Source organism: Belonocnema kinseyi, chromosome 4 (genome assembly GCF_010883055.1).
Source record: "Belonocnema kinseyi isolate 2016_QV_RU_SX_M_011 chromosome 4, B_treatae_v1, whole genome shotgun sequence".
NCBI classification, from domain to species: Eukaryota; Metazoa; Arthropoda; class Insecta; order Hymenoptera; family Cynipidae; genus Belonocnema; species Belonocnema kinseyi.
In genome coordinates, this window is record NC_046660.1 from 106,304,365 (window position 1) to 106,327,260 (window position 22,896).

General features: G+C 31.0%; 1 protein-coding gene across 1 annotated transcript in view; it reads left to right on the forward strand.

The window, feature by feature from the left end:
• Positions 1-22,896, forward strand: part of LOC117171242 (voltage-dependent calcium channel gamma-5 subunit) — a 154,890-nt gene that overhangs the window by 107,210 nt on the left and 24,784 nt on the right. The window contains exon 5 of the mRNA XM_033358355.1: positions 7,909-7,998. Coding sequence (XP_033214246.1) covers positions 7,909-7,998 — 90 coding nt within the window. The remainder of the gene's footprint in view (positions 1-7,908; positions 7,999-22,896) is intronic.

Consider the following 22,896-nt stretch of genomic DNA (forward strand, 5'->3'; position numbering starts at 1 on the left):
TGACATAAAGAAAGTTTAATTATGATCTTTTACGTTGCACCCACGCTGGCTGCCCCACCCCAAACGTTATATAAACCGAACATGAGCGCGAGCCGTGCGAGAAATCGTCTAGCAGTCATCGTGAGATCAGATGGAGTCAGACGGAGTCGAGAGCAGTCAATGCGAGTCTACAAGTCTAGATGGGAGTCGACAGCAGTCAATGGATTTTCAGGCAGTGTTTATTGAAATTAGTGACATGTCGCTATTGAAATCATAGTTAGCTTACATAAAAGAAATAATCGTATAAAATCCTTGGAAATCCGAAATTAAATTATATAAAATCAAATGCAATCTTCGGCAAACATTCATTTGATTTCATAGTGAATTGCCCCTCGTTAGTTCTTTTATTTCGAAACAAAATTTTTAAAAAAGCTTTCATATATTCTGTTTGCTGTCAGTAATTCCCATATCGTCTTGATTCTTTATAAAAAGATTAACTATAGCTTCTAACTAACAGTTTACACACAAAATTTGTATAAACATTTTAGACGTTTCAGCGGAAGGTAGCTATTTTTAAAGTTACTTTAAACTTAATTCAAGAGAAAGAGAAAAGAAGAAAACTTTGGTTCTTTCAGCTAAATTTAAGGTGAATTTAAATGATCTTAAAACATATTGCAAGAGACTGTCATAGAATTAAAGAACATTAAACTGAACTCTAGAAGAACAGGAATTAATTAATTTTAATTATTAAGAAATTATTAGAATCAAATTTAATTCAATAATAATAATTTAATATGAAATCAATTTACTTGCGGCTACAATTCAGTTATTAAAGTGAATAAAATGGACAACAACAAAATTTTCTTGAATTTAAGAAAATTCAATGTGAATTTTATTGCACTTATGGTAATTTAAAATAAATTAACAAAATTCAATGGAATTTAACCAAATTTTACGTGAATTCTACACTGCATATTATAAATTTGATTTAATGGATTTGAAAATAATGTATCTGAAATTGGAAGTAAATTTTATTATATTCGATGGAAATGAAACAAATTGATCAGAATTTAAATGAATTCAAGAAAATGATCACGGTGGTCTTTAACCAAATTTAACCTAAAAATGAGATTAGAAAAAGTTTTTTTTTCAGAATATTATTCTTTCATTGTATGCGCATATTTATCACAAAAAAATAAAATAATAGTTAGAGCGATTTTCTTAAACTTAAAATTTTCGATTAACAACAACAAAACTTGAAATAAAAATTTATTGCGCTAAGGTATTGTTAAAAGTTAAATATAGAGTCAAAACAGGTCTACAAAATTTTGTGTACAAATATAACTGTTTAATGTACAAAGGGTTCTATATATTCCTTTAGTGAAAAAGGTCATTAAAAAATTATATTACTAGACTTTTTTTGGAAAATTTTCTCGTCGGATGCTGAGTAGAAAATTATTATGAAATGTGGTTTCAAAACTAGAACTGTAGAATCTACAAAGGTTTATGGACTACAGACATTTATGAAAACATAAAACAGTTTCCAATAAATATAATTTAACAGCAAGGATCATTCGATTAAACTTGGTTGAGGCTCACCGTGTTCTATGACGTCCAACAGAATTTAATATAAATTAAAAATTTTTGTAAAGAATCGATATTAAGTAAATTTAATGTGAATTTAAAGAGAAAATTCAAGGGATATTAATAGATTTGCAGTAAATTTCAGATAAATATATGTAACGATTACAAATAATATCCTGTAACGAAAGAAAGATAAATATTTGTAAATATTGTATACAGAATCTGTAAAATTACAGGAAAATATATGTCACTACCGGTGCTATTTCACAAAATGATAAAGATAGAATTCAGAATCTTGACCTAACCTATAAGTGACTTCACATTTATTTAATTTTAAGATTCTAGAATGATTTTAGACTGAATAATTCGCATACAAAGCCAAAAAAACTTGATCAAGGGGAAGTACAAGATGAATTAAACAATCTTTTAAACTAAAGTTAATTATTAGAGCGAAAGCTAAAATCATCATACTTTGAAATAATTTTGCTTAAATTATAATGCACACTGTGCGTTAAATTTAAGAAAGAGCTTCCAATACATGTGCATTGAAATTTCCTCAGATTCTTCTGAAAGATTTTAATTTATAACTTAGTCATTAAATTGATTTAAACCAGATTACCTACACGAATTTATTGGCACGATACTCATGTTTCGGAAGCACCCGGAAGTGTGTATTTCATGCTTGAAGTAGAAGTATAACACTTGCGGTTATGACACTCGCCAACTTCACGGAAAAAACGATATCGCTGAGAGAACAATATTTTTGTCCTCAAAACTAGAAAGTATAATTCTTGCACCAACCCTACCAGATGTTCCTCGCAACTGTACCAGTATAGGCATAACAGCTATACAATTAAGTATTCCTAAACGACATATTGCTCCACGAAGGATACAAATTTGTTGACGTAACAATACGTTATATGAAAATTCTTTCACTCTGCTACAAATTAAAAATATACGCGCACACATACACATTCCTCGAGCAAATGACGCTTCCCTTCCATTTTAAGGTTCGAGTCGTAATTGAACGCGAAGCATGATATTGGTCCCGCGGCAAATCAGTATGTACCCTGTTCAACGAGAGAACGAAATCGGCCGCGCAATTTTTTTCTTAAGGGAGGCGTCGACAAATTTTTCTCTTCGGTGTACAGCCAATCGCTGTTGAAGGGAGATACAATTTTTTCAAATAGACTGACCCAAGTTCTCTCTGAAACTTTTTAAAACCTTCATTAGGGGCGCCACTAAACCCTTGCCTGCGGCGGTCCTACGCCTACATTTCACTTTCTTTGAAAAACTGCGTGTAGAGAACGAAATTTCGTCTTTTTGGAATTTCGTTCTCTCGTTGAACAGAGTATAGTTGTCTCACCGATACCGCATGGGTCGAAACACTATATACGCGTACTTCTCTGAACTATACTTCTGTATAGTTCGAGCAGCAGTACTGTTTTCTCCGTATTTGAATGCCTTTTTCTCGTTTTTTCACCATAATATTACTAGCAGACCATTTTTCCCTGCTTCTGTTCCCAAAAAAGTGTTTAAAATGTTCATAATTTTTAAACTTAGCGAATCTTAGCACAAAAAATCGTAATTCTTTATATTTTTACTACAAAATTGATATTTTTAATATCTTAAAGGTACACTGAAAATATGATATCGCTGAGAGAACAATATTTTTGTCCTCAGAACTAGAAAGTATAGTTCTTGCACTAACTCTATCGGATGGTCCTCATAACTGTACCACTATAGATGTAACAGCTATACAAGTATAACTAAACGTCGTATAGCTCCACTAAGGATACAAGCTTATTGACGTGACAATACGTGATATGAAAATTCTTTCACGGTGCTGCAAACTAAAAATATACGCGCACGCACACATTCGAGAAACGCTGCTTTTCTGGATCAGAAAGTCTAAAAACGTGGAGATTTGAGAAAAAAGATACGATACGAAGAAACTTTGACAAAAAAACTCCTCGAGCAAATGACGCTTCCCTTCCATTTTAAGGTTAGAGTCGCACATGTATGCGATGCAGTGTATTGGCCCCGCGACAAATCAGTATAGTTGTCTGACCGATACCGCATGGGTCCAGACATTATATACGCGCACTTCGCTGAACTATACTTCTTTATAGTTCGAGCGTCAATACTATTTTTTCCGTGTAGCAAAAGATTTGTAAATTTTCCTTAAGCACACATTTAAGTTTTGATGAATGCTCAACAAGTTATCTGTTAATTTCATATTAATCACTCTCATCATTATACATTCAAAAAAACGCTTTTGTAAGCGCCAAAAGGTGTTTTTCATCAGACAGTCTTATCACATCTAAAAATTTATGAAGTAAAAACAATTTTCAAGCATTATATCTAAAACTTTTTTTAATATCACATTATCTCGAAGTGAATAACTATGACAATAAACAATACAAATGAGAAAATCCGGGGTCATATTATTTTTTCTGTTTAAATTGATTTACTTATTTATAGTATATGTTAAATTCATAATCGAAAATATTTTCTATTTGTATATTTACTGCACTGTTTTTACTATCAGGTGTAGAAGATGATGTCAAAAGAAAGGCAAACTGCAGTAAAAATGTCTTGAAACAATTCTAAGACTGTTAATTATAATTATTAATTATAAATTGACGTAGAATATCATACTAATTCGTTTTACGATAATTATAATAGACATAATCTTACGATAGACATAATCTTGGAAAATAGTTTTTACTTCACAAATTTTTAGATGCAATAATCTTGTTTGAAGAAAAACAACTTTTAGCGCTAGGAACATCATTGTCTTAAATTTATCATTGGTATAATTAAAGCGCGAATTCATTGAGTTATATGAATCTTGCAGAAAACGTGTTAAACATGCACTAGAAAGTAGAATTTGGTTAGAAAAATTTTACATATTTTTTGCGACCTGTAAGAGGCAAAAAATATTAATCATTTTTTTAGTACACCAGGAGACAAGTCAAATAGCCTGTTAGCAATATTATGCTGGAAAAATCGTACTGAATAACAATCTCGAACTATTACAAAAAAGCAATCATTTTCAATTGCCTAAAGATGTCAAAAGCTAAAATAAATATTTTTCTTTTGACTCTAACTAATGTCCAAAATGAAAGTCCTGATAATTTTTTATTCATTTGCTGTTGTGAGTAACAAAATTTTTTTAAAAATGACACATTTCATGACTTCACGACAGTTTTAAAATTCAATATTTTTAGACAGCACTTACTATCATCCGATCGAGCTCTTCTAAAAGTTATGCTTCATTATTTGTCTTGTGCATTGAAAAAATGGAGAAGCGTTTTCACTTTTAAAAACAAGCCTTTTGGGACCACCTTAATGTACGAAGACTGACTTAAAATTGTAAGTTTAGAGGATGTATTTTTCCGTGTGAATTCTATAGAGAATTTAGATATAATGTTCAAGGAATTTAAAAATTCTTTACAGATATAAGTAAAAGTGAGAATTTCACTAAGTTTAATTGAATTTCTCATCTTCTTATGTAATACATAAATTATGTTTACCGGATCTAAGAATTAATTATCAAATCGAAATAAAATGAAAACCGACAATTTTTCATTGAAAATATCATTATGATCAAGATAAAGTTCATTAGCATTTTTAAAAACTTCTTCTAAATAATAGAAACAAAACATTGCGACAGGGGCTCTCAACTCAACAAACGTACTAAATATTAATCATACGGAGGTTAGCCAAATAAAAAGAATCTTGTCATAGAAAAAACGAAAGAAAAGGCTTACATCGATTCCAGGTGAAAGACTTATCGCAACAAAAATTAACCTTGCCAGATAAACTTTACATGAATCAAAGATCATTTCCGATTTTTAACCTTAACTGGATAATCTTTAGTCTCATAAGCGCTCTATTTTTATTCGAGGTTAACGAGAATTACTACGCCAGCAGTAATTCTATTTAGATAGAATTACTGCTGCTAGAATTACTGCTATTTAGATAGAATTAGATAGTACATTACGTGGCTAGGGGCGTAACCGAGCGAATGCAAACGAGCATGAAGTTGGCTGCACGAGGGGCCGCAGGCCCCGAGTACAGCCAGCATGCGAGTTGGTGTTCGCGAGGTTACAACCCCTTGCCGTGTATACTATTTTTCACAATAAGAACATTGAACGAGCCATAAATATTGACGAATACGCAGTGACAATTCTTCCAAGGAGACGTATAGTTTGCGTTGTAACGTAAATGATGACAGTACAGAGCACAGAAAGTTTGTGCGCGCTATAGTGGAAATACTTGAGAAGTTTCTCCGGTAGAGTTAGGTTGTAACTCGCGAAAGTATAAGTACTCTAGCGTTTGTCATAACAGGTTATATGAACTACTATAAACTACTTACAAAAATGTTTAATCTTCTTGAATTCTTCTTGCATGGAGAAAAGCCTAAATAGTTAAATTTGAAATTCTACAACCTTCACCGTAATTCGCTTTCCCCGTATAAAAATAATTTCTAAAAAAGCTTATTTTCGAAAATATCTCACGTATATTGAGATTAAGAGAAATTCTTTTGAGTAAAGCTTTAGTTTGGTCGCTGTTAAAAGAAATGAATGATTGGTCTATCAGTTCGCTGGTCATGTATACTACCATTCGCTTGGCGCATCGCGCTAAACGTGAGCCAATTAAAGAGGTACGTGAGCACGCCTTCGGCATTACGAAATCGACTTCTTCACTTCTTTTCCAATTCCATGTATTTCTTCGATTGCACCTTACTGTTGCTACATTCGAGCCATGCTGGATCTTATCGAAAAATTTTAGTGGGAATCCTCTTTTTTCATAAAAGGTTATAGTTTCATTATTAGATTCCTTTCTGTGTAAGAAAATTCTTCTCTTTCTAGTAAATAAATGAAACATGAAACTGGAACAAAGCACATGCAGATTATTACTTGGACGCATATAAGCCGACGACAAAATATTGGCATGAAAATAAAATTATTTGCTTTATGGACTATGAACACTGCCGTGCCAAAACCATCCAAGGTTGATGAATGGGCATAACCAGCGAATAAAAAAACGTTTATTGAATTCCTGCACAGGAATAAAAAAATACATAAACTGTCCTTAACTTCCTGTAAAAAATTACAATAATTAATATGAAAATATAATACAAAAACATGGTATAAGACTTTGTATTCAGAAATCAAATAGTCCGGGAGCCAGGTATGGTCTCGTGGCCTTTTCAATTCCGATGGAGCCACCAAGGTTTTTTTAAAAGTATTTTGAGCCGCTGAATCCGAATTTTTAAGGTGGCTGTTCGTCCGAGTGGTCAGTTTTTTGTTATTAACATTTTTTAAACAATTAATTGAAAAATGACATTTTTTGACAAAAACAAATTTTTTCAGTTTCTATAGCATATTTTAAACAAAAATGGTTCCCAGTAATTTTTCTCCCACATCCATACTTTTTGCGAAAAAGATTAGCAAATTTTTTAAAAATACAATTTTTCCCGTTTTTGACGCTACGTCAGAAGTACCCCATACACTTTTTTTATGATCCGAGTCCACGTCATATTTTCTTAACGTGTGTATTATCATTAAAAAAATATTTCCAGTTCGTTTAAACAAATAGCTTTTGAGTGGGACGAATAGAATGTTCAAGGTTTTTCGAGCGCGCGCAGTTCACTGAGCGTATATCGCCGCGTCACTCGCGCCTTAGCGAACTCCTCGGCCACCGTTGCTTAATGGCTAAATGACTCGGGAAACCTTGAACTTTCAACTCGTCCCACTCAAAGGCTATTTGTTTAAACGAACGGGAAATATTTTTTAATGATAATATACACGTTAAGAAAATATGACTTGGACTCGGATTATAAAAAAAGTGTATGGGGTACTTCTGACCTAGCGTCAAAAACTGGAAAATTGCATTTTTTAAAACTTTGCCAATTTTTTTCTCAAAAAGTATGGATGTAGGAGAAAAATTACTGGGAACCATTTTTGTTCAAAATATGCTATAGAAACTGAAAAAATTTGTTTTTGTCAAAAAATGTCATTTATCAATTAATTGTTTAAAAAAATGTTAATAACAAAAAACTGACCACTCGGACGAACAGCCACCTAAAAAATTCGGATTCAGCGATTATAGAAATGGTGCTAAAATATTGATTGATCTATCAGAATTCTTGATAGCTGTTGTGGCAAAAACTATTGTCCAATTTATTATAGGTAATGAAAGTCGAATTAATTGGTGACCTTATATTGATCCGATAAATTTAAAAGATTTAAGTTGATAACGATTGTAACTACTTGTTTAGTTTTGATGATTCTATTATCAGATTATTTTAAAGTAATTTTTATTTGCTTTCAGGCTCTCGCATGGAGTACGAGTGCTCAGGTATCCAGTATTTTTCAAACGAGTACAGTCCAGATCTAATGGATTCCACAATGGCAATACCATGTGAGTAATGAATAATTGACGATTGAATTTACGGCTTTATGGAGTGTGTGGATCGATCCAATGATTGGGACAATATTGAGTGGATGTGCCCAGCACCTCAATCATTTAATTGCCATCATGAATCTAGTTAATTGATACCTGTATCTAGGGTACATCTTTTAGCCTTGAAATAAGCTTATATGAAGTATAAATTTCAGTATAATTTATGTCAATTATTATAAATAATTTTAAAAAACAGAGGCCCGTCCGAAACTTTCGTTTTGTTACGTTGCGTTATCCAAAAATATTTTCTTTTTTGTTTACATTTTTATAGATTGTTAAAAAAATTAAGAACAACTTTTTCATACAGTTTACACGTCTATCTGTTAATATTTAGTATGTAACATTATTCAAATAAAATATCATTTATAATTTAAGGATAACTCCAGAGCGTCGTCACAATATTATTTTAAATAATGTGAGGCAAAATGTGTGCATATGTACATAGAACCAACCTAAAATCACAAAGTATTTTGTATCGTCTCAGTCGGGACTATATTGATGATAACTGTGTAAGATAATAATAATAATAAGATAATCATAATTTTTACTTTAATTTAAATGTATAAAACAGGCAGCAAATATTTTTAACAATATTTAAAACTACTTAATTCAGTAAGTTATTTAAAATAAATAATTATGGCATAGTTACACAATAACACATGCAGTCGAATCTGGATATAGTTTCGGTTTTGGGGTTGACCTCTGCATATATATATATATATATATCACGTGTCAGATTCTGCTGTTGTCAAGAACAAAGACAAGCTCATTCGATGGCACGAAATTATCCAATCAGTGGATCAGTCCCAACGGACTGACTCAATGTTGCTCGAAATGAGCTCGCCATCGTGCTTTTTTGCGTGTATCTACCACTTCGAGTAAACTGTTGCAACGTCATGACTCAGTTGCACCGGCACGTCGTTAGGGTACAGCGTCTCCCAACAACGCTCTATTTTGTCACGCCTGAGTGAGCACCGGGAATCCCACGAAGCTCACCTCACCCACCCCGCGGCGCGGCGTCAATTTTCGGAAACACTAAATCCATATTCGACTTCTTTAAATTTTGATTTGTCCATACTTCAAATCGAAAGTTTTCTAATTAAACAAAATTATAATAGAGCAAACTCCATTACATTTGGCCACCCAATTTAAATATACTTATATAAAAGAATCCTAACACATAAAACTACTATTAAATAGTGCAGGATGAAACACAAACAATATCGCAGCAGCTCAGAGTAAAGTAAAATTGGTGATGCGCAGTAAGGAATTTCAATGATAAGCAGGTTAAAGTCGAGAGCGTCTGTTTATTGACAATTCATATTTTTTCAACAGTTACGATAATTTAAATAAAAACTTTAAGATTTCAATTCAATTTGGCGATTAAAACTAGACAATAGCAGAACGAGGGTGGATTAGAAAGTTTCCAACCTAACCAAAAAGAGCAAGTGTTCAGTCAAATTTCAATCATTGTCCAATTGCTTGTAGTGAAAAAAGTAGAAAGAGCAAATTTTGATGTCAATCTAGCCATTTTTTTCGGAGTAAGTGTTTGGTAATATTTTCCGAGAATGGAGAAATTGGAATATCGTGCATTGTGATACATTTTCTTAAATTTCAAGGTAAAACCTCATACGTAAATTAGGATTAAATTTGTTTAACTTTAAAAACAAGGAATTCTAACCTTAAAATGATGAATCTATATTAGGATGGTCCTTATTCACTCTTAGTCGATTTTTCAAATTGATTACTTTGGTCTTACACCCCTATTTTCTTTAAATGACCAACAAATTAATTTCCACCAAATTTGAGTGAAATAGGTTAATATTGACATGTTGCCTAAAGCACTCAAAGTTTCTCATGCAATTAGCATGGAGAAAAGTATTGTAAAAATTCAAATTCTTTTAATTTTTTATATGCTATTGGAATGCTTTGGCTCTGTAATATTATGATCTTTAGAATACACTGACAAAATATATCTATACGAAATTTTTTTCTCCAAAGTTTACGAAATGGCAAATCTCAAAATTTTAACAAAAATTACCATATCTACAATGTTTAACAAAATCTCGTCAATTACTTACAAGAGCCATATTTATCTGTTAGAAGGAACGTGATGGCAGTAAGAATAGCGCCTCATTACTATTTTCAAAAGTAACATAATTTTTAAAAATTTGCACAAAATATGAAATGCATTTTCGGAAAGGATTTAGTGATTCTCAAAACCACTTGCTTTGAAAGTTCGTAAAGCTGGAGTATACTGGGAATTTTTTTTCTTGATGAAATTTGAAATCTTTTCACCGTAGTCAGAAATTTTGATTTTTTAATTATTTTATTAGAGAAACATTCAAACTTTAAAAAATTTAAGTTTTGGGAATCACCAAATTCTTTCCAAAAATTTATTTTATATTTTGTTCAAATTTGTAAAAATTATGTAACTTTTGAAAATAGTAATAAGATGCCATTTATAATTTAGTGAAAATTTCAAGATGTTCTTCCAACCATACATTTTTTGGCACTACAATTAATTTTTATTTAAGATTTGAACCTTTTTGGGCGAATAGCATAGAAAATACGAGTTTTTGAGTATTTCATAAGGCGCCATTTTGAATTTTTCAAATTTGTACATTCATGCGTCACGAAATATGTTTCTTTACCATGATGTAGCTTTTTAATTAACACCTGAAAAATGTTCACGCAGAAACAAAGAAATAATTAGTTTGAAGAACAAAATTTGGGTCGCCATCTTTAATTTTTTCAAAATTTCGAATTTTTATTATCATCGCGTGCTTTATAATAAATAAAGCTGCCTTTTGTGAGGATTTGACGAGAGTTTGTCATTAATTGTTGAAATTTTAATTTTGGTTCAAATTAAGGGATCCGCCATTCAGTAAATTTTGAAGAAAAAAATTTTCGTGCAGTTAAATTTTTTGAAAATAGTCTAAAGATCATAATTGTACAGAACAAAGGGTTCCGATGTAATACAAAAAATTAACTGCATTTGAAATTTTACGATACTTTTCTCTATGTTAATTGCATGAGAAACTTTGAATGCTTTGAGCCACATGTTAATATCAACCGATTTAGCTCAACGTGGATGTTCTTAATTTTTTTGGCGATTTAAACACAATGAGGGGAGGAGACCAAAAAGAATCCAATATTGAAAAATAAAGGCCACCCTAATGTATATCGATAAATGGATGGCCATTCAATGTCCTTGTAAATTATGGGGCAACAGATTGATTGGCACCAATATCAAAAAATCCAATAACTAATATCTTTGAAAAAATTTATTCAACATTGTTTAAAGTTTTTTAAGACTAAGTATATAGTTTTCTGGTTCTTTGTTTTATGAAAACAATAAGTGCAAATCACGTGAAAAACAGTTTTTGGCTCCGGCCAATGATTATATGATTTAGTGGCTAATCACTGTGCTTTCCAAATCAGTATTCCACAACCTGATATGGATAACGAGGTACCCAATTACTGTATTTCACCACATTTCAGTAGCCAATCATACAATCATTGGTCTATGCTAATCACTGTTTCCTCGTAGCCAATGATTGTTTTTTTGATACTATTGTTAATTACTTTAACTACAAATTATCTACAAACTTGAACGCTTAACTTACTATGATAATATAAATCTTTATCAAATTGATTACCCATCATTGTATTTTAGAATTTCGTTCGAATCTTATAGTATTTTTCACAAATTTTTAAACTGAAAAAATACCTTAAGTGACAAATGATTGTACGAATGTTCATTTTTCTAATTTTCGATTTTGATACTGTCGAATTAACATATGCTCGATGATTTAAAGAGTATACATTTTTTAAACAAAATCCATTAACAAGTCAAACATTGTACGTTTGTCGTAAAATATTTAGAAATAATCAATGTGAATTAAAACATTTGAACTTGTGAAACTTTTCTTATCATCTCTAAATTGTACAATTTTAAATATGGATTAATTTAAAATAGATTAATTAAATTTAAATGCATTTAAATGAAAATTTTGTAAGGTGGTCTTTCAGTTCTCTAACAACATACAAATGGGTAATTTTAAATACAAAAGTTCTTTAATCAATTTATTAAACAGCAAGAGTGCAAACTGACGATGTTATGAATAAATGTTTTTAAATATTATTGCTTGGTTTACGAAATTCAATCATTTTAATTAAGAGCGATCAATAGAAATCATTTATAATTAAACAAATTTAACTTTAAAATGGTTAAAACCCTGTAACATTTATCAACATCTTAAAACATTTTAAAATCTGTTGACAAATCTTCTTCATAGTCCAAAAGTAAAATATCAATCAATGGTGATCAGAAAAATTTGGTATTTTGTTCGATACATACAAAAAAATCTAGAAAAATGGTGTTCATAACTAATTCTATTCACGTTCAGCAATTTACATTTTCAGGTGAATTAAAAAAATTCGTCATCTGATTGCTAAAAGTAGCAGGTATTGGTATTATTTTTACCTGGAAAAGAGGCAGGGTGTAACCCAACTCACCCTCCCCATTTTCTAAGTATCTTGCAAAAAAATTATTATAAACATTTATAATTTATAAATAAAACTAAATTTGTTTAACATATTATTTTAATACTGATTATGAAATTTTTCATTTTTGAGTATTATAATATTTCTAATAAATCAACTTTTACATTTTAAAATTGCTTGAGAATTATTCAAATTTAATCAAACAATTAATTGATATATTTCAACATATAACATTAATCAAATGTTTAATCGATTCATATTTCTTTCCATATAATAAAGGCCTTGTTATTTTACAAGGTTTTCGTACCTCCATCAACTTTATCAAACATAGAGTATTTCAATGAAAAAAAAAATTGTCATTTTTTTCAATCTTAATAAAAGTTTAATATTATTATTCACAAAATTTTTACGGAACCCTTAACTTCATACATTTTGTGAAATTTTGTCATTTTGATTACATGCTTTGTTAAAAAAGAAAAGAAAAATGAATAGAGATAAGAACATAAACAATTTAAAACTAAATTAAAATGTGCTGAAGTTACAGGATTGTCAGTTGTAAAAGAAACAGCAATCTTTTCTGTAAAGCTTACCTAATTTTCTGGAGAGTTTAAAGAATTTTTAGTAATTTAAGAAATTTACGGATACTTTCTGTAAAATTTTCAGTTTTTTTTTTAATTCACAATTTTTGAAAATCTAAAATAAACAAAAAGTTCAGTAAATGTCTTAGAAAATATCCGTAAATTTATGAAATTACTGAAAATTCTATAATCTCTGCAAAAAAATTAGTTATATTTACAGAAAAGCTATACTGCCCATATTTTAACTGAAAATCCCAAAGGTGTAGCAGAATTTGTTCTGTGTGATTAACATTCTTAATACAATCCCGTTAAAAAACAGAATAAACTAGACAAAAAAATAAATGAAAAAACATAATTTTGAAAAGTTTTTTTTCTTTTTGGATTAGAAAGAAGATTTTCCAACAGTTTTTTAGTCATTTACTGCAAAATTCGGAAGTTATGAAAGTTAAATGACCATATCTTTTTATAATTTATGTTTTACGATTGGAAATAACTTATAAACGATCAACATAAAATTTGAGTACGTCTCCCTGGGGTCATTAGTATAGACTATAGAAGGTAGTTTCGGTTTCCAATTCCACTAAATGTACATGGGAAAAGATCTTGATATCATGGGAATTTACTTACCGTGAAATCGAGTAGATACAGGCAGAGAACGTCGTAGTCTAGCAACGAGTCTGGAAGGCACGCACTTGAGTTTCCTAGTACCTGTAGTCGCATAAATTAAAGCTATAATTCGAGACAAGCGGCTCAATTTTACCCTAGTTCCTCTGCACTATAACTTTACCGGTATAAACTTTACCAACTAAAGCCAGATGTGCTATATTGATTCACTTAAAGCCTTCTCAACAATTCAGAATTGGCAGACTCTAGTTGCACTACAAAATTCTGGTTATTCATAGCGAAATTTCGGTTCCCCACTCTCTAAATCTGAATTTGTAACGAAATCTGCTGGATCTACTAATGAAATAGTAGGCAGTCCTTTACCAGTTGCGTTAGTAAGTGTTTCTTCTAGTCCTTAGCAGAAAACTACTGATTTGCAGTAGAAGAATACTCATTTATTTAGTTAGGCTTACTAATTGAAATATGTTGTAAGTCTTACTAATTTAATAATTAGTCATTTTCTACTGTGAATTAGTAGTTTTCGAGAAAAGCCTGCTGGCCATTCCTAAATTACGCAACAGCTTTTTGAAAAAGGGAGATCGGAAAAATAATACAATCATGAGGAGGAGAGGGAGTAAATCTATACGGTTACGTAATATGTTTAACATATTAACCTTATAGGAAATCTATGGATTCAGAATTAGTGTATGTACCGTCAAAGTTTAGTAATTCTCACGAAGGTATAATAAGGAGACCCAACTGCCAGTGGCAAGCCATTTGAAACTGGCAATAGAAAAATTACCGTAAGTGATATGCACATTACAGGAAGATTTGAAAAATTTCGTGCGCAGGTGCGCTGTTGTCCTCTTTCTGCACATGAAAAAGTGTGCGAGTGAGAAAGTTTGTCAACTTGACGAAAGCTAGAGAGGTTCTGTTCTTTTGTTGATCATCATACGTAAGATACACGAAATAAATATATAAACAGTATTTTCGGTACTTGTTTGAAAAACATGTGAACAGATTTTGAGAAGGAAAAGTATAGGTAAGTACCTTTTAAATTTGTAATATGATAAAGAAATAATGGAAGGAATATAACTTGATTGAAAAGTTTAAAGTTTTTCGAAACGTAAACATGAGAAATATTATAATTTCATTAAAAGTTATTATGAGGTGACTTAATTTAGAAATTGGTGAATTACGTATTTATAAGCATGTATACAATTTAATCAGCACGGATAATTGCAAATAATGTGATATAATAAAGCGCCCAACCGATAGAAATCTCAGAGTATATGCTAAAGATTCTCAAGGCTCTAAGAAGCTCTGAGAAATTCTCCGCAGGCACCCAGGTAGTGAGTAAAGGTTAAATTTCTAAATCATTTCTATTAAAATTAAATAACAGTTATGTAAAACAATAAAATATATTAGACTTTTATTGTACGCACAGTGAGGGCTTTAAAAAGGCGAAGTGTATTCGCCTTCATCGGCGTGTAACTTGCACCACAACCCGGCACTTGACACCTGAATCAAAACAAACGAACAGAACCTCTAACTTACGTCAATTTGACAAACTTTCTCACTCGCACACTTTTCCATGTATAGGAAGAGGACGACTGCGCACCTGCGCACGAAAAATTTCAAATCTTCCTGTAATGTGCATACTACTTACGGTAATGTTTCTATTGCCAAGTGGGGAAACGGAGTTAGGTCTTATTATTCCTTCGTGGTAATTTTACAATTAAAAATTGTAATACTGTTATAAAAACTTCATATCGGCATAGTTCGATAAGTATTTTTTCCATCATTCAGTAAAAGAATATTCATAAAAACAAAGTTTTTTTCACGCTTTTTTATATTGCTACTACCCGCAACTGATTTTTTAGAAATTTCAACGAACTTTTCATGATCTAAAAGGATTTCATAAAACTTATAATATTTTAAAAGATTTCAAGAAATATCAAAAGATTTTATGTCATTTAACAGAATTTCCAGGATTTTTATAATTTTTCAATGAAATTTTTAAGAATATATTTACAATTTTAAAAGAGTCCAAGGGATTTCAAAAGATTTCAAACATTTCAAGAGATTTCATGAGACTTCACAGGGTTTTAACGATTTCAAATAATTTTCAGGGACTTTAACGACTTGAAGGGATTTACAACATTTTCGTTCTGAATTTCCTACAATTTTGTAAGATTTGAAAGGATTTTATAGACCTTAAAATGTTTTATGATATTTTTCAAAGATTTTATGGAACTTAATTATTTCAGTAAAAGAAAAAGATGTAAAGGCTTTCTATAAGCTTTTCAAAGGATTTCTAGAAATATCACATTTTATGTAACTTCGTTGGATTTAAGAGATTTTATTATATTTTCAGTAATTTTCAAAAGCCTAAAAAAATTTCAAGGAATTTTAAAGGATTTTAAATATTTTAGGGTTTTTTCAGGGATTCCGAGAAAGCTTTAAGATATTAAAAAATGTCAAGTAATTTCAAGGAATATAATAAAATTTCATGTAACTGAATTTTATAATATTTTAATGAAATTAAAAGAATTTATCCACAGAATCGAGGAATTTAAAAAGATTTTTAATATTCCAAGATATTCCCAATGATTGCAACATAATTGAAAGGTTTTGAAGAATTTTAAAGATGTTAGGATATTGTAAGAGATTCTAAGCCATTAAAAAGAGCATTGGAAATATTTAAAGGTTTTTGAAAGTACCTGGGAGTACAAACATATTTTTCCGATTCAGCTGAACACTTTGGGTCAGTGTGACCCTAGACACTGTTTTATTGTCTACCATTTCACACGAAATCAATCAATCAACTTTAGAAATTTATCTTATATTCTATAAACATTATAGAATAAATTTGTGTATTTAAAATGTGTAACTGCAATTATTCACACATCGAGAAAAAATCATAAAAAAAAGTTAATTTGAAGAAAAAACAATTTTACTAGAAAATTGAATTTTTTTCAATTTTTCATATTTCTGGCTAAAATCTTTGCCTTTAACCAATTAACAGCCAATGATTTTTTTAAGTTAATAAAATGTAGAATTGATCAATTTTACCTCATTTCGGCCGACTTTTTCATTACCAAGTTTACGAGAATAAGCCTAAGCGGTAATGTCACTGATGTATCTTTTTAGTTTGTACGGCAGAACTGGGGTATCTAGGGTATTAAGTAGCTATGTAACTAAATTGTATTTAATAAGGCATTGCTACACCACCTTTTTAAAGCTTATTAGATGGGAAGAGAAGTCGTAAAATTTTTGAAAAAATGTGTTACGAAAGTAACATCTTCTACCCTTAGTAGAATTTTGTACTAAAGCAATCAGTCAACGCCTTCGCACTGTCTAATAATAAGATGTAAAATGATAGTCTAACCTAGCATCTCATAATTTTTTATTTTAATTTTAAATGATAACATATATAACTGAAGAGCGAAGAACAAAAGAAGAAAGTGACTCTCGTTGGGGATTGTATGTTGAAAGATGGTTGAATTAGACATAAATGTATTAATACTAAAGTACACCTAGGCTTAGCTCCCGGGATATACAGCTTCAATAAACATTATTAAACATGCTCATCTATCAGGGATCTTGTATTCATGCGACGCTGAACTATCGCTTTTCGATTAGAACCAGCATGTAGAATCTGTCGCGTTATAATATTGCTGATACTCTCTGCGAGCACACATCTCAATCCAGATCGACTCAATTCTATCATAGTAAGAGAAATACAAATTTAGAACATTTGATTCTTCTTCAAAAGCTGAGTAACTTCTAGAAACTTCACAGAGAAACGCTGGTGTTAAATTTGTTGTAGATCAAATTCCATTGGTTTCCCAATGAGCATTTGAAACAATTTTCAAGTCTCAAATGTATTCCTTTGAACGTATGTGCATATCTGGGCATTTAGGGAAAAGTATCATTTGGAGACTGAATTTTGGCTCAATGCCGAGAGTTGTGAAGTGCTGAACCGCGCTGTCAGCCACCTGAACACCTGTCAAAGAAACTATTCGCATTGCAATATTAGACTAAATAATTGTTAATAAGGAAACTAATTGAAATAATATTTGCCTAATTTTCAACTTTCTTTTATTTAACAGTGTGTACTAGTCACTTAGAATAAAATGATAACTTCCTAATGCAACTTCCAAATGTTAGGTTAGTCACGGCCGTCGATATTTAAGCTAAAGCCGGGATGTGTAGAAAAAGTCATGACCGTCTACATATATAATTAGGTATTTTCACTTCAACCACCAGCTAACTTTACTTTTTGTACATAGAAAATCTAGAGGAAATTTCTTCGAACGAACAGGCATCAATGAAGATGCAGACGGTCACGTCTTAGTTTTTACATTCCGGCTTTGGTGGTTTGAATGTCGTGTAGGTTTTGACTAACCTAAGATTTGGATATTATATCACGCCAAGTACAATTTTTATTTCAAGACACTAATAGTCACTGGTAAATGGGAGGAAATTAAAAGTTAGGTAATTATTATTATAACTTACCTGCATATCAGCATCTATTTCACACAAATAACGCCCGACAAAATCATCTTGACAGGTGACTGACAGTTTGTAGACGACACTTCACGTTTCTCTGGATGAGAAAACCATGTCAAAATGATGCTTTTTCCCTAGATTCTCGAAATGAACCTGTGTGGCTCAAATTTGTTGCAACTTACTTGAACACCGATTTCGGTGGAAAATGGTGATTTTTACGGTAAAACTTAAGAGACTTCAGTTTAAAAAGTTTTGTTCTGCTTACTTTGATTTTATCGCAAGTTCCAATAATTGCACAGAAGGGTGGTCCAAATTTATATCAGTAAGAATTCGGATTTCGATTTTTGGTGATCGATCACCCCCATCCCCTTCATTTTTAGTTTTCCTGAAAAAATTCTCATTTTTCAAATCGGTAAATATTAATCCGTGCCACCGGGATTTTGAAGTTGAAATGAGTACTTTTTACTGACTTTTTATAAATTCAAGTGTATTCATTTCCTAAGGTATGTTCAAAGATTAATTTGTATGCAATAACTTTTTTCAAGTTTGTCTTGTTTAAATGCATACCTTATTTAAACTTTCTAAACTATAAACCGATTCATGATTAAGTATTTAAACAGGAACATTGAGCGATTTCAAAATTAGATATAGTGCTCGAAATCAAATAATTTCAATTAAATTTGTTACTATGGTTTTATAATGTTAATAACAGCGGTTATTTTGATCAAAATCTAGGCGCTCAAGTTTGAAAAATTGTATACAGAAACCCATTAAATTTGATTAATATGGATCTGACACCAGTTGAAATTGAAAATTGACCACTTATTTGGTTTCAATGGTCAACTTTTCCAAAGAATATCATTCGAAATTGAGAAATGTTCTAATCAAACGATCTTATATGCCTCAATATAAATTATTTGTTAAAAATTGGCAATTTTAACTGTTTAGAATAAAATGAGTTTTCATTAGCGAAAAAATTTGAATACACCAAACTCTCGCTTTCAGTCACCCCGTCTTCGGCCTTCATAGAACTGCTGGCTCCCGCATTTTCCCCGACACTGGATTGAACGCGAGAGTGCGGTGTAATTGAAAACTAAGACGGTCTAAATGGGCTAGTTTCTAAGGGGCTATCATAGTATGCACTTTGAAGTTGATGTCCGTGAACTAAAAAATTTTAACACTTGCACAATAAAGTAAAGCTAAATCCATATGCAAAATCATAAAAAGCTAAGCGTTTCTTTTTTGTACCATTATTTCGCTGAAAAAATAAACACAGAAATGACTTTAGTTTTCTTGCTCTACTTTTCGCGACCCTCGTCCACTTTGGTATGTTTCTCGATAAATTACGGAAAGATCGAATGTTTGCTTTCGTTTATACTACCTGTATCGCTTCACCTCCCTTAGAGCAGACGCTTCCGGTCGAGAGAAGTTCGCATTTTACTTGAAGGAAATGCACATAATGGAAAATGGACCTATTGTGTATTTTTAGTCTGCATTGAAATTTTTAAAGGAGAATTCACATGATAAAATACATATTTTCATTTCAAAACATTCAAGGAAAATCTTAAATCACAAGTTTGCAGTTTTTATTACTCTTTTCACTTCATCCTCAAATGTTATTATTTCTATTATATGTACATATGAATAAATTTGGTAAGCAACCCTATTTAAAAATAAGTTTCCATTTTTCAAACATTAATGTTAATACTAATAAATTCTAAAGCATCAAATAAATTATTATAAAAACTTAGTTAGAAGACGAAATTTGGATATTAATATTCATGGTTTGAAGACTGACTAATAATTTAAAAACGTTCTTGACATTTTATTCTTATTTTAATGTTTCTCATTATAAATTTAAATTGCAATCAAATTTTAAAATATAACAGCAATGAAAAGATGTACTCGAAGTATTTATATGTATATTTGAAAACGATGCACATTTTCCTATTTGCAAGCATTAAAATCTATCAAGAAATAATTATACAAAAATATTTTTAAATTTAAAGGCCTAAAACTAGACAACTTGTTACTGAAATTTAAATAGTACTGAAAAATGCTTCTTTTCCAACCTACAATGTAAAATTGTAAACTTTATTAGGTTTTAAAGTTAATTGCAAGGAATTAAAATTGATAACACTGCCCAGCAAATTTCAATTTTTTATGAGAATAAGATGGTACCTAGTTTTTATGAATGATTTTTATGTGCTGAACACGAATCTGCGGTCAAAAACTTCTCATCACGTCACGTTTTTGAGAAAGTAGAAGTGCAACCCCTAAAAACGATGTTTTTAGCCATTTTTAAAAGATTTTAGAGCTGAACCATTACGTAATACAAAATTTGCTAATACCAAAAATTAAATGCTGAAATGCATGTATATTCGTAATCAGTAGCCCTTTAAACCCCCGAGTAACAGGCTTTAAGCAAATACGATCAAATTTTGAAAAAATGGTCCACCATATTAGATCCGCCATTTTGAATTTTCAAAACCTAACTGCATATTCGAATCAGCCTAGGCGTGGGTGTAAGTATTTTTAAAATCCCTACTGTTTTTATTTTCTTCCTCCACCCCTAGACAAAAACACATCCCCCGCTCTTAAGGGTGCATGCGATTAATTTGTCATACGGCTCGTTTGAAAGGGCTTGTTTCAGCCTTTAATTTCTGATATCAGCGAAGTTTGTAGCTTGTCATGGTTCAGCTCTACAGTTTTTCAAAAATGGCTGAAAATGCCGTTTTTAGGGGTTACAGCACCTATTTTCCCAAAAACGTGACGTGATGGAAAGTTTTTGAACACAGTTTCGTGTTCAGCACGAAAAATCTATTCGGTAACACTAGGTGCCATCTTCTTCGCAAAACTCTTGTAGGGCAGTGTAATTGTAATTGTTTTTCACGTTTATTTCGGGGAAGATTGACATTAAAAACAAACACTTCCGACAAAAGTTTGAAACTTAGTCAAAATGCACATTTTGTAATTTATCAATTTTTTCAAACGAGAGAAAGTTTTCGAGATATTTTATAATAAAGATGAAAATTTCATGCTACAACTTCAATCTGAAACTTTTGTGAAAGTAATTATTTTTAAAAAATATTTTTAATAGTTCTCGAGATAATCGTGAAAACCACGATTTTTATTGGGCTTTTATATTGTTTTTACATGAAAATCAAATTTGGGCTCATTTTCACTATTTTTCGTAATCAGCGTGAAAAAATAAAAAAATGTGAGGTAAGGGCTATCCTGAACTTAAACTGAAAATTTTGTATGGTTAAGCTTGAAATGACTTAAGTGATAAATTAGATTACTCGGATCTAAAGGAGTTCCTTTTCTAACTCAAACATTAAATTGTAACATCTTCTAACTTCATTGATCAATGTGGAAAATTGTATCCAAATTTTTACCAGGGTGAAATTTTAAAGTTCGAAATTCTTAAAGTTTCTCAAATTTGAAAATTTCAACTTGTTCCATGACTTGATCTCGGAGTATTTTAAGCTTTAAAGCTTCTCAAACACGAAAGTTTTCCACTTACAGAAATAAAAATGTGAAAACTTGCTCCAAACGTAGGGGTCGAGAAATGACAATCTCCAGCAAGTCATATGGGGCGTGATCGGCCACAGAAATAATTTAAGTCATACCACTACTTCTTGATAATTCTCTCTAAATCTGAATTAGTGAAATTTCAATAGTTGATAGTGACATTTTACTAATTGAATTAGCGAGAAGTAGGTCACTACGAATTAGTGAAAAACTACTAATTCAATTAGTGAAAATATTTTACTAAATCAATTAGTGAAATTTCACGAAGCAAATAGTAGTTTTGAGAGATAAAGTATCTACTATTAAGCAGTGGAAAATCACTAATTAAGTAGACAAAATCACTAATTACACAGTGAAATAAGATATTTGCTGGCGTCAACGAATAACCCCAAGAGTAAACTATATTGCAAGACAAGTTATAGAAGTAAACTATAATGTATATTTAAAAATTAAATTAATTTAAGTTGAAACTGTACTTACTAAAGAAAAATCTGAATTCAGCTTGCCATGTATTTTCATAAAAATGAATGTAAAGCTGAATTTCTTAACCTCAAAACGACCACAGCCCTTATGTTCTATAGCAAATGTTTTCGTCTCGATATACATATCGCCACATAATGAGGAGACTCTTCACTGGGAAACTACATGAAAGTATAATAAACTGGAAAATATTACTAACCTGTGTTTTAAAATTTTTTTACGCTCATAGAAAGAAAAATGATCACTAAATAAATTAATGAAATTTTCACTATTTCAAATTTAGAGAGTTACTTCTGAGCTTCAAATTTTTCCGAGTGAGAGATGCCGCAATGTGACTACTTACTTGTTGACTTGAAATTTTCCCTAAATGTTTTTTTATTATTATTATTACACCATTAAGCCATTTCCCTTTCAGGGTAGGCGTGACTCACTCGGCAGGAGAAAGGAGTAGTGTGTGGATGGGATAGAGATTTTTCAGATTGATCCAGAATTCTCGTGCTATTTAAGTAAATAACACGTTCATTCCGCAACACTTCTCCGACCCAGGTTTCTGATCAATCTCTCTAGCAATCACCCCAAGCGAAGAACCTCACGAAGCCGTTATGTAAGGTTCCCCACTTGGGTCCATTAATAGCCA